This window comes from Hippichthys cyanospilos, chromosome 12 (assembly GCF_059441005.1).
Source record: "Hippichthys cyanospilos isolate Australia breed blue-spotted pipefish chromosome 12, RoL_Hcya_1.0, whole genome shotgun sequence".
In the NCBI taxonomy this organism is placed as follows: domain Eukaryota; kingdom Metazoa; phylum Chordata; class Actinopteri; order Syngnathiformes; family Syngnathidae; genus Hippichthys; species Hippichthys cyanospilos.
Genome location: NC_142380.1, coordinates 14,487,564 through 14,499,082, shown reverse-complemented (window position 1 = coordinate 14,499,082; position 11,519 = coordinate 14,487,564). Strand labels below are relative to the sequence as shown.

The 11,519-nt window shown below is 40.0% G+C and overlaps 1 protein-coding gene across 2 annotated transcripts; it reads left to right on the top strand.

The window, feature by feature from the left end:
* The first annotated feature begins 1,971 nt into the window (after window positions 1-1,971).
* On the top strand, window positions 1,972-11,274 carry bcl6ab (BCL6A transcription repressor b). Of its 2 annotated transcripts, none has more exons than XM_088429488.1 (9): window positions 1,972-2,103; window positions 4,929-5,099; window positions 5,171-5,392; window positions 6,062-6,829; window positions 7,065-7,174; window positions 7,275-7,406; window positions 8,210-8,340; window positions 9,655-9,792; window positions 10,197-11,274. In XM_088429488.1, exons 2-9 carry the CDS (start codon window positions 4,945-4,947, stop codon window positions 10,320-10,322), a joined length of 1,782 nt encoding a protein of 593 aa, XP_088285614.1. In that variant the 5' UTR covers window positions 1,972-2,103; window positions 4,929-4,944; the 3' UTR covers window positions 10,323-11,274. The 2 variants fall into 2 exon arrangements, with proteins under 2 accessions (XP_088285614.1, XP_088285613.1); XM_088429487.1 differs by having other exon boundaries at window positions 7,272-7,406.
* Window positions 11,275-11,519: the final 245 nt, after the last annotated feature.

The window sequence follows — 11,519 nt, the reverse complement described above, 5'->3', positions numbered from 1 at the left end:
CAACGTTTGTACCTAACATAGCCAACTGAACTTGAATTTGAATATTAATATTGACATTGTGGAATGCACTGTCTCTGCCTAAAGCATCAAAAATGCATCACTATGCTGTGAAGCTGAGTTATAAAGGGATTAGAATACAAAAATAATCATACAAAATAAAATAATAAGTAATAAATAATGCATTAGTTTTGAAGTAAATTGCCCAACTGTTTGTATCTCAAAGCACCAATTTATGCACATAATAGGGTGATAATGACAAAAATTGGGTTTGAATATTTTGTCTGTGACTATATGCACTGTTTCAACCTCCTTTGAAACACATTTTAACTTTACTGGCGTGTGTGCAAATGTTTGGCCACTTGCGATAAGACCTCAATATTTTCATGATGTTACTACATCTTTATGACTGAGTGCTTGTGACGAAAACACCATAGGCACTTTATACAGGCGTGATATTGACCCAGTACCTTGCTGACCGAGTCACTATAGTGCTGCACTATACTGTAGTGGCTGGTGAGTGCCTGCGAAAAGTTGCAGTGCATCATGATCAGTCCTTTATGACTAACAGAGGAAGTGGTATTTCCCTTACGCACTTGTTTATGAGTATACAGCTGCCAGTTCCAAATCCTATCATCACGCAATCATTATTGTTTATTTGGACGTATTTGATGTGATATGAATAGTAGTCGATTCTCCATTAAAGGTCATTCGGTCCAAATTTACTAACATGTGTATTGCGAAATAGTGGGACTTGCACCTTGTAATACTTAGATATGCAGCTGCGTGTTGCTGGGACAGGAAGTGGTGGGAACAGATAAGCGAAGGCAAGTGCAGGTGGAAAGTTGAGCATGCATGAAAACACATTTCAAGATTCGACAAGTTTATTGACATGTGCAGTGTAAAAAAAATTCAAAAACATGCATACATGTAATTGTCATTCCCTTCAGAATAAATACTTTTGAACACTGTCTAATAATGTTATTCATATTACATGTGCATAATGATGAATTAACCTATGCACTGCTTGCACTATTATTCAAAATCATAACTCTTTATTTGCACTCTTGAACGTATGAAAGAATGCTCCAGTATGATCCAAATTTTAATTACTTAAACGTAGACATATTCTGTCGAATCACAATAAAAGTATCATGCATACACACAAGTGTTCTTATGCACTGCAACATTTTCATACACTGGATGTATTGTAATGCATCATCATGGCATAGTATATAACACTGTCTATAATACTGTACATTAATGTAAAAAGCAAATACTGTAGAATACTGTCGCATAGCATAAATGGATATGCAATTCCTAGCAGTGCCACACACCAACATACAACATCTTTGTAATAGATTTGAACATTGAATTAATCCTCAATCCATTTTTTTGTATTTTTTATTATTATTACGAAATTTTCACTAGTGCAAATCCATGTGAACTGCTAATATCTATCTATCTATCTATCTATCTATCTATCTATCTATCTATCTATCTATCTATCTATCTATCTATCCAACTAAAAACATGAATCTGAGTTGATGCGAAAGTCGACCCTTCATGAGCTCCTACTGTAAACTAAAATAACATTCTTAAGACTTTACATCCATTACGGAAAAAGGAATTTTGGTTATGAACGGTTACTACGACGTGGGGGTGGTATACGTGTAATACATGATGGCAATTCCAAAATGAGACGTGACTTGCGCGATTGTGAGCGAAGTGTGCGGCCACAAGTTCAACATGTTCTCGTTTTTCCTCTCAGTATTTATAACTTGGTCAGCTGACGGCTCACTCGGAATGTGCCACTTCACGGGAACGTCGACGACGCACTCGAAAAGACGACGTTAACTGTTGTGAATGTTGTACTATTCAAATATATAAGTAGAAGAAGTTGTAAAATAGCGCCTCTACGTTACGCTGTATACACTTTATGAACAAGCTGTGTGAAAGAAGTAGATGTTATTTTTTGTGATCACCCCGCAGCTCAAAAAATGGTATGCTCCGATGTTGAAATTCCGAGAATTGAGCAGCTCGGTTTCTTAGAACTGGATTCACAGAAGTGGAGTGGCTCGGATTTTCGAGGAAACTTTTTACAAGGTTAGTTTTTTTTTTCTCCCCCTCTCCGCCCTTCCTCGCCTTCACTTTTCCCCGCACAGAAGCACAACTTTAGGCTCGCCTTCCTCGCCTGGCTTGCTATTTCATTATTTCCTATAATTGACATTTTAAGAGTGGCACTTTTACAGCTACTCTCTTCTCTCAATTTGTGACTTTTAAGGGGCATAATGTGGATGTGGATTCTGTTTGTTGACGTTTTTACTGGTCTTGTGCGTTCTTGAGAAAGTTGGGCGGTTGACTGGAAATTGTAGCCACATTGACTTGCCTTTTCGTTTTATGTAAGCGCTCATGCTTGGTAAAGTTGTTACGACCCCGCTGTCACTAAAACGTGGCGCAATCAGACCGGTCTGTCTGGTTCGTGCGGCGTTTTCACTGTCAAGTAAATGTAACTCAAGCTGGTTGGAAATTGGTTGTCCTCATGTAAACAACATTACTAGACAAATGGCCGAGTGTGAACTTGAACGTACCATCGTTGTGTTCAGGGCCTGGCTTGCTTGGCGTGGCTCCCAAGTTAGTTACTGCCTAGAAAAAAAGGCGAGCGCCCCGGAGCGCAACGTGATTATTTTTCTGTACAAATTTGGAAATTTGGCTCATTTCCGTCCAGATTGCAGAAGAGGTGTAAAACTGTCAACTACAAGATATAGCAGGAAAACTAGAAATGCGGGGTACACATTTTAGTCACTCCATTATTTAGTGGTTATGCTGTTAATATATTACAAGTTTTCAAGTTCAAATTCAAACTCTTTAGATAGATGAAGACATTTCATAACTTTTAATAAGTAGAGCAATGAACGTTGCAATTAAGGAGCCGTATCAGGCGAGCTGGAGGAAAGAATACTGTGTTTTTTTCGCTACAATTCCGCCGCCTCCTGGTGAGAGACTGCCGTCAACTCAATAGCTTCTTTATTGCAACAGGTTGCACTCAGTGTGATAGTTATGACATCATAACTTAGCAACCGACAGATGAAATGCAAATGCGCGTCTGAGAGTAGAAGATGAGAGCCATGAATTTGGTTTAGCATTTTCTTTTGGCTAAATATTTCACAACCGTTTGGAGGAAAACAAAAATAGTCTTATGATTCAATGTCTCAAAGGAGGAAAGAAGCCTACTACATAAATAAAGCTAAAAAAACAACAACAACTGAAGTTAGTATTATATGATAGGATGCAAATTCAAGGGCGGGGCTTCATGGTGTTCAGGGCTGGCCTGTGATCAGCGCCTGTTTGCTTTTTCCTCCAGAAATATTTACATAAATGATCTTTACTGAATTAAGAAACCGAATTAAGAAACATTAAGTGCCATAGTGCTTTTTAGTCAAATGTTTGAATGAATGAGCCGTAATTCAAAGTACGCAAAATGGCAACTGAATCGGTGTATGAGATAGAAATAAACTATGAGACAGTACACAAAAGTAAAGCAACAGCAAAGAAAATGGCAGTAGACCAGTAACTTAGACTGGATCCTGCTTTGTATTGTATTTCATGAAACTCTGACCGTGGATGACATCTCAATTACAGAGGGGCTTACGAGCAAGCATTTAAGCATGTGCACATGTGTGCACACATGCACATACGAATGCATTGCCACATCACTGTGAGAGCCCCTGAAAAAAAATAACTGGCTACGCCCCCAATTTAGATACAGTTTATTATTTTAGTATAAGAGAATGGATGTCCTGTGACTGGATGGCGACCAGTCCAAGGGCCCAAATTCTGCAGAGGCTGCATCTCACCTGAAACCCTAATAAAGACAAGCGATGATTTTATTGCCATTGTAGAACAATGTAGATAAACAACATTAAGAGTAACACATAAACCTTCATACACACACTTCTGTTCAAAGGTTTGGGGACACCAAGAAAGGGCTTTGTGTCTGAAAGAAAAGTATTTTTTTTTTAAATGAAGCCAATAGAAAAAAAGAGTTTTTATCGTTTCAGGCTGTGTCTGGGGAGTGCACAGAATCAGCTGATTGTGTGTCTCTAAAATAAAATATGAATGGGCGCCATGCAATGTGTATGTGTTATTATTGTCCACTGGGGGTCACTATTTTCACATTCCACCATAGAATATCATGCAGTCTTTTTAAACTAGTGGGGGAATGATCTCAGGAATAAAAGGCTTTTTTTGCCATGTTATGTATAATTGAAGCAAAAAAAGATTGGCATTTTTATTTCAGGCACCTTGATGGACATTTTTTCTGTGATTTGTTTTCTCTTATCTGTAACCTGTATAAATTGTGTTAAAAAGTGGTTAACAGATGTTGAAAATTGATTCATGTAAATTACTATCTTCGTTTATTAATATTAAAAAGGATGCAGTTTAAGGTATACTTATACAATTTTTTTATTGATAATAATTGTATTTATAGTCGGTAGAGGGAGTGGGGGAACGCTAAATGTTTTCTCTTACCTGGTGGGGCGGCTTTGCAAAATATAATTGTGAGGCACTGATATAAATCATATGAATGAGTGTGATTAGCTTTCTAAGGTGTGGCCTGGCCTGGTGGGTGATGTGGGTGCCAGCGAATGAAAGTTGAGTTAGCTGCTGTAAGACCAGGTTAGGCCGGTTGTAAACTGGTTAACCAGTAGTGAGGACTTTCAATTATTAAAAATAATTAATGAATTGATTAATTTTTGCAGTGCCATAGAAACTGTTATTTTATGAAAAACATGAAAATAGTGTGTGTAACCCCAAACGTTAGCAGCTGTAAATGCATGTCATCGTATTGCAAAAAAAAAAAAAAAACTCAATGAAGATGATCATGAAGAAAAAAATGTGTTTCTGACATACGTCTTCCTTTTGCCCAGTTTTCACAGCACGGCCATGACTGCAAATGGGTGTGTTCAATTTACTCGGCACGCAGGTGACGTCCTACTCAACTTCAACCGCCTCCGCAGCAGGAATATCCTGACCGACGTCACCATTCAAGTGGATGGACAACTTTTTTATGCTCACAAGGCTATCTTGGTAGCCTGCAGGTAGTGCAGAATTGCAACTGCCGGAGAAAGCTGTGTCAACAATCATCCTGACTCCTGTGCTTTCCTTCCAGTGGCTTCTTTTATTCGGTCTTCATGAATCCTGAGAACACAAACCTCAGTGTCATCAGCTTGGATCCCAAAATCGATCCCAAGAGTTTCTCCAATCTCCTAGACTTCATGTACACGTCTTGTCTGAATTTGACAGACAGCATGCTGGTGGGCACCATGAACACGGCCCTGTACCTCCAGATGGAGCATGTGGCAGACACCTGTCACAGGTTCATCAAGTCCAGGTAACTATAGCAGCACACATGGAATGCAGTAATCCCTTGCATATTCAACTGAAAGGCCTTAAGTTGCTGCTAAAGCCTAGTTTAAAAAGGAATTAGTGTCAAGGAAGTATGCTAAAGTGATACAGTTCAACTGAAAGATGAGCTTCAGATGTCGGAGGAGAATTTATGGAAAGTCTTTGCCACATTTGCACCTCTGGTGCATTTTTTGCAAATCAAACATAATTTTGCAGATATTTAGAGGCAAATGTAAACAGTCCAACCAGTTCTGAAACTACAAGAAAATAAAGGTTGAGTTGTTAGACTGGGCTTTGGCGCCATCTTCTGGTATTGTAGGGTGCACAGGCAGGCACAAAACAAAATCGGTAAGGGTTTATTTTTAGCAAATAGTACGGTAAAACATTTGCAAATAGGTTGAAGTGATATGTCCTAACAGAGATGAATATCGCACGTCAGGGGAAGCTAAGTTTAGCCTGGGTTCTTAAGGAAAGTACTTACCACATGAGTGTGTGTGCCTGTAAGTTATTCATTTTTAAGGGCAGTGTTATAGACTGCATTATAATTGATATTAAACAGTTTAGGGATCATATTTTGTGGCGCGTTTCCGTCTAAAAACTGTATTCATGGAAAATGAAGAATCAGTGACCAAACGCTGGACTTATGTTTCTCCAGGCCATCTTTAAATGTGCACATTGAAGAGGTGCAGACCGGTGTGTTACCCCTGGCTGACCAACTCTCAACATTGCGGCCCGTTCATGTGACCGAGTTAGATGTTAAAAACAGATTCACGGCCACGTCACCCCCTCATCAGGAGTGCAGAGGTTACAGCGTCTTTCGTGGCATCAACACCTCCGGCTCCTATCATGTGTACGGTGACCATCACATCCCCGCGGGCAAGCCCGAAGATTCCCTTCGGATGGGCACCCCTCCCAGAGCGTCTTCTTTGTCCCAGAAAGCGTTTTTGCAAGTTCCCGGCGCCAATTTGCCTCACAAGGAGTCCTCTGCCATTGTCGGTTTCCACCCCGCTATAATTCGACCCGCGACCCACATGGAGGAAGACGGCGTTCAGCACCCTCTCACTAACTGCCGCAGATCGTCTCAAAGTTTTGGCAAAGGCGTGATCTGCAGCCCTCAGAGCCCCCTCAGATCCGACTGCCAGCCCAACTCGCCCACAGAGTCAAGCAGCAGTAGAAACGCCACCCTAAGCCTCAAGCAGCCTCCGGATTTCCCCAAAGAAGCCAAGGTCCGAAACTGGAAGAAGTACAAGTTCATCGTGATGAACCAAACCTCTGCGAACGAGGAAACGGATGCTCCAAGAGGCAGCCCTGAAAGCGGATCCCCTTCGCTCAGTCCCTGCAGGAATGGCGCTGACCAAAGGGACTCCCAAACTGAAGAAGCAGCCAGTGAACAAAGAGAAGAAAACCCCATGACTGTTGATAGGTAAGAATACATTGCAAGTGACGCAAACCTGTCAAGTGACTCAGTTTGGAATGCTTCTTCTATATCATCAAACTCTGCATAATGTTAACGCGGATTAAACCTTACATTCATGTACGGTTCTTTTCTATTGACTGTAACTTTGAAAATTGGTAAATGGCCTGAATAAACAACTTTAAATAATACAGATGTCTACACGTAACGTTCAGTGCATGAATAAGTCGTCTGTGCCTTCCAGCCACCGCAAATGCTCCTCCTGCGGCTGCGATAGCCCTCAGCAGGTGGAGGCCACTCACCTCTTTCCCGACTCTTACTGCAGAGAATCAAAGTTCTCTCCGTCGAGCTGTGGTAATAACAACCTCCCGCCACTTCCATATTCTACCGTATTTCCTTGATCATAAACAGTTTTGACAAGACGTACTGAGGGCATGTCTTTTCCTTCCAGAAGGCTTTCCAGAAGAAGAGTGCCCCAAAGACCACACGGCTCAAGGCCACAGAAAGAAACCTTACAAGTGTGACTGTTGTCAGGCTGCATTCCGCTACAAAGGCAACCTGGCCAGCCACAAGACTGTTCACACAGGTGCGATGACTGCTTACAAGTCAGGTCACAATCACCCGCTTTTCATCTTTTGCCGCTGTGGAACAATAAAAAGATGTTCAAGTGTATAACGCATCTGAATATATAAAGTCTACACACCCCTGTTTTGAATGCTGCTTTTTGTGGTATTGAAAAACGAGACTTATCATTTCCAATGTTTTCCCACCATTAATGGGACTTTACAGCTCAATCTCAACGCTGCTTGCTCATCACCAAAAGATCCTATCTACGGTATAGTAAAACATGGTGATGGCAGCATCGTGCTTGGGGCTGTTTTTTTAAGCTGGAACTGGGGCATTTGGACAAGGTGGAAGGAATTATAAACAGCACAAAATAGCAGTCAGCGTAAGCGCAGAATCTTCAGGGGGAAAAAGAAGTCAGGGAAAGCCTTCCACAACATCTGCAATGTATTTGCGGTTATTCCGAGGCACTTTAAATGGTGGCAGGTGTGTGTGGACTGTCATTTAACATGAGTTTGAATGCGACGGGTAATTCTGAACGCAGTCACATACCAGTTTTAAGAGGGTGTGCTTACTTATGCAACCACACTATTTCAGCGGTTTGTTTTTACTTCCCTTCTGGAAAAGATTTTTAAAAATCATTAAGAGTTGCAACAGAGAGGCCTCAAGGTTAGTCACAAAACCTGGCATTCAAAAAGGGGAGTGTGGACTTTTTATGTCCATTAACTGTTGACATAACTGTTTACGTTAATCCATCATTTGGTCTGCTTGTTTAAAAAATATTTCATGCATATACTGTATAAACTGAAGTTATTATTATTGTAGGTGCAAAGCCGTATTGCTGCAACATCTGCGGCGCTCAATTTAACCGGCCGGCTAATCTGAAGACCCACACTCGCATCCATTCTGGGGAAAAGCCATACAAGTGCGACACATGCGGTTCCAGATTTGTTCAGGTGACAAACTCCTTTTCCAGTTCGTACATTCCACATTCAATAACAACAACAAAAATCAATATTGTACTGTGTGTATTCAACATTGAAATGTCGAGACACTCGTTTTGGCGACAGACCAACGAATTACAGGAATGCTAAAAAAACAAAAAACACAGAGTAATTAAATATGTCAGAAGTGCAGTTTTCATCTGTCATAGAAACATGTTCAGTTGAGTAAATAAAATGGGTTGGTTCAATTCACTACCTGTCATACTCAGTTATAACACAGCTGACTTTAATGGAGATTTATTTGTAATTGCTACCTTTCTTAGTCTTGGTTTCATGAACCAAAATGCATACTGTACTCAATCTCACCGACCTAAAGTAATGTTCAGAATTAAGTGTTAAGAGTTTTTTTCTGTTATTTTGCTTTTTAAATGTTTTACATCAAGAAATTGCTTGCTGATAAAAGCATTCTGGGATGCGGTTCCACTGCAAGGTCACCCTTTCAAGTAACCAATGGCTGCACTACAAATTTGCATGCTTTCTCTGAGTGGCTCTTGGACAGGAAATGCAAGATAGAAGTTTTTTAATTCCCCAATTAAAGGGTTTTTTTGGGGGGGTAAATTCAATCTCACTAATACTTTGTTTTACTTGTGGTATATGTGACAGATTAAATTGAGATAAATTTCAATCTTCTATACTTGGTTATAATGAGAATCCAGCGTTATGGTATCATGTAAAGCATGATAATGCCATCTAGTGGACATGATTGCCAATTGCATTCTCGTTACAGATGCAGTTTGACCAACATGATGTATTATAGCATAAGGTGAAAGCCATTAGTTGACTTGTTTTGCGTTCCAAGTGCAGTGCAAAAGTGTAAATACAAAAATAGAAAAAATATATATTTTGAGTGCTGCCTGACATAGATTGTTGGCTAGGGGGGTTGTCGACTGACCAACAATCTTGATTTTATCCGTGAAAAAAATCGCCAACTAGCGAAGACGTAAGTGGGCGGGGCACTGACGACTTACACTTGTCGGACCAGCAAAAAAAAAATGTAATTTGCCAACCTCTGGACATGTCGAGCCAAACTATATACTTTGTCCAACAAACATTCATTATCTCAATGCTAATGTATAACGCACAAAGCATTTTGACTGGCAAATGAATATTAGCATCAATGTTGCGGTAACTTGTAAACCAAAATTACCGTTCGAAATTAATTTAATGCCAAAATCCGAGCCTCCTAATTAATCGTTTTTGGACATATGAGAGGTTGTATATGACGTGCATTGTTTAACAAATGATTATTTTTGTTGTTTATGGCAGGTTGCCCACCTTCGCGCCCACGTGTTAATTCACACAGGAGAAAAGCCATACCCTTGTGAAATCTGCGGAACTCACTTTCGCCATCTACAGACGCTCAAGAGTCACATGCGCATTCACACCGGCGAGAAGCCTTACCATGTAAGTGTTGCAGTCAAATCGGATCTCCTTATCCACTCTGGCCCACTGAGAAGAAATAAGACTAATCCCATTTTCGCTGAGCGCTAATCCAAATGCGAAACGGGAAGGACCTGAGCGGACTTGGAACTTTATAAGTTAGATTGCAAAGCGGTGGAAAATATCAGTTCATTTTCTATTCAATTTCCATGGGAAGCCCAGTGGTGAATTAAAAGAAATATAATAATCCATGGGACTTGTGAGAGTTAACAAAAAAATGACAGTTATTTGATGTCTGTCTGTTTTAGTCCATTTTATGCCAACTTGTAATTCTGCAGGCTCCACCGTAGTTTGGAGCTTTGGAAATCTGTGGCATTTGGCGGCCCTCCGCAACAATTTGAGTTTATATTGTGCCCTTTGTTCCTCAGTGTGAAAAGTGTGACCTCCACTTCAGACACAAGAGTCAGCTGAGGCTTCACCTCCGACAGAAGCACGGCGCCATCACTAACACCAAGGCGCAGTACCGCCCCACATCCGGCAGCCTGGCTTGCTGACTGCCCCCCTGCCCCACTATTTTTTTTCCTCCATCGGACAATGTCTTGTAAAAAAAAAAAAAAATTATAATAAGGATTTTCGTGATCTAAAGAACCACATTTTGTCAATGTTTGACTATTTGAACTATTTCAGAGTTTATTCTTGAACACCTCCAACAAGTGAATGTACATTTGGACTGTGAATTTGAACACATTGTTTTTCTCGTCAACATGACTTTTTCAAACACGAAATTACTGTTACAGTTTGCTCCGGCATTGGTAGCGGTTTGCCCACCCACCAACGTTCATCCTGTTTGTTGTCGACAAGATTGCCATCTGCTGGCAGAGCATGGATATGGTGATTCTTGGTTTTCATACCCCGCAGTGAGATTTTACTGAGGTTCAGTGACAAAAGATGCTTGCTGTTGTCACTTTTGGTACTTTTTGTGTACAGATAGGCACCCATTTGTATTTTGCTTCGTATGTACAATATCATCTTTTTATAAGCCATCATTGGTATTTTGCACACATATTGCTGTTATCTAGAAAATCTCCAAACTTTTCAGACTTTGTCTTTTTTTTCCTGTTACTAACATGTTGAGATGTTGGGTAAAGCACCTACCCTACCATTGATGCCTACTCAAAAATGAATTATTTATATTCAGAATGACTTTGCCATATTGTCCCAATTTTGGTGCTGCAGTTTTTTTGTTTTTTTTCTGAACAAAAAGTACACGTTTGACCTATGTGTATTACAGTGCCTTAATATTGTAACATTTCGGTCTTTAATGTAAATGCTTTGTACAGTCATGCTTTTTGTTAGTTGTTCACTGTGTGCCGCTCTTAAAATGCAGACAAAGCTAAAATATGCTCAGGAATATTGCCTGTATTTAATCACATCTTTGTAACTGCAGAATACATAATATATATTTATATTTATGAAATAGAAATAAATATGCATACTGCAACAGCACTCTTGTCTTTCTCATTTATCGCAATTATATTGTGTGCTTAGGACCACTTATGCCATTTACAAAAACTGACCTAAGGTTCATAGTTACACAAGTAATTCGTTTACTGTGTGGTTAAATCACAAGATAGTGATTAAAATGCATTATCTTACAGTATGTGACTTTATTACAAAAACAACTCATTTTCAGTGAAGTCTGAAAAAGATGGGCAACTGATTTAGGCGTTGTAGCATTGGCCCCCCTTTAA

Coding starts and splice junctions, on each gene's coding strand:
- bcl6ab (XM_088429487.1), top strand. CDS start 4,945: ATGACTGCAAATGGGTGTGTTCAATTTACTCGGCACGCAGGTGACGTC. Junction 6,830..7,064: donor AACCCCATGACTGTTGATAG/GTAAGAATACAT, acceptor TGTGCCTTCCAG/CCACCGCAAATGCTCCTCCT. Junction 9,793..10,196: donor CCGGCGAGAAGCCTTACCAT/GTAAGTGTTGCA, acceptor TTTGTTCCTCAG/TGTGAAAAGTGTGACCTCCA.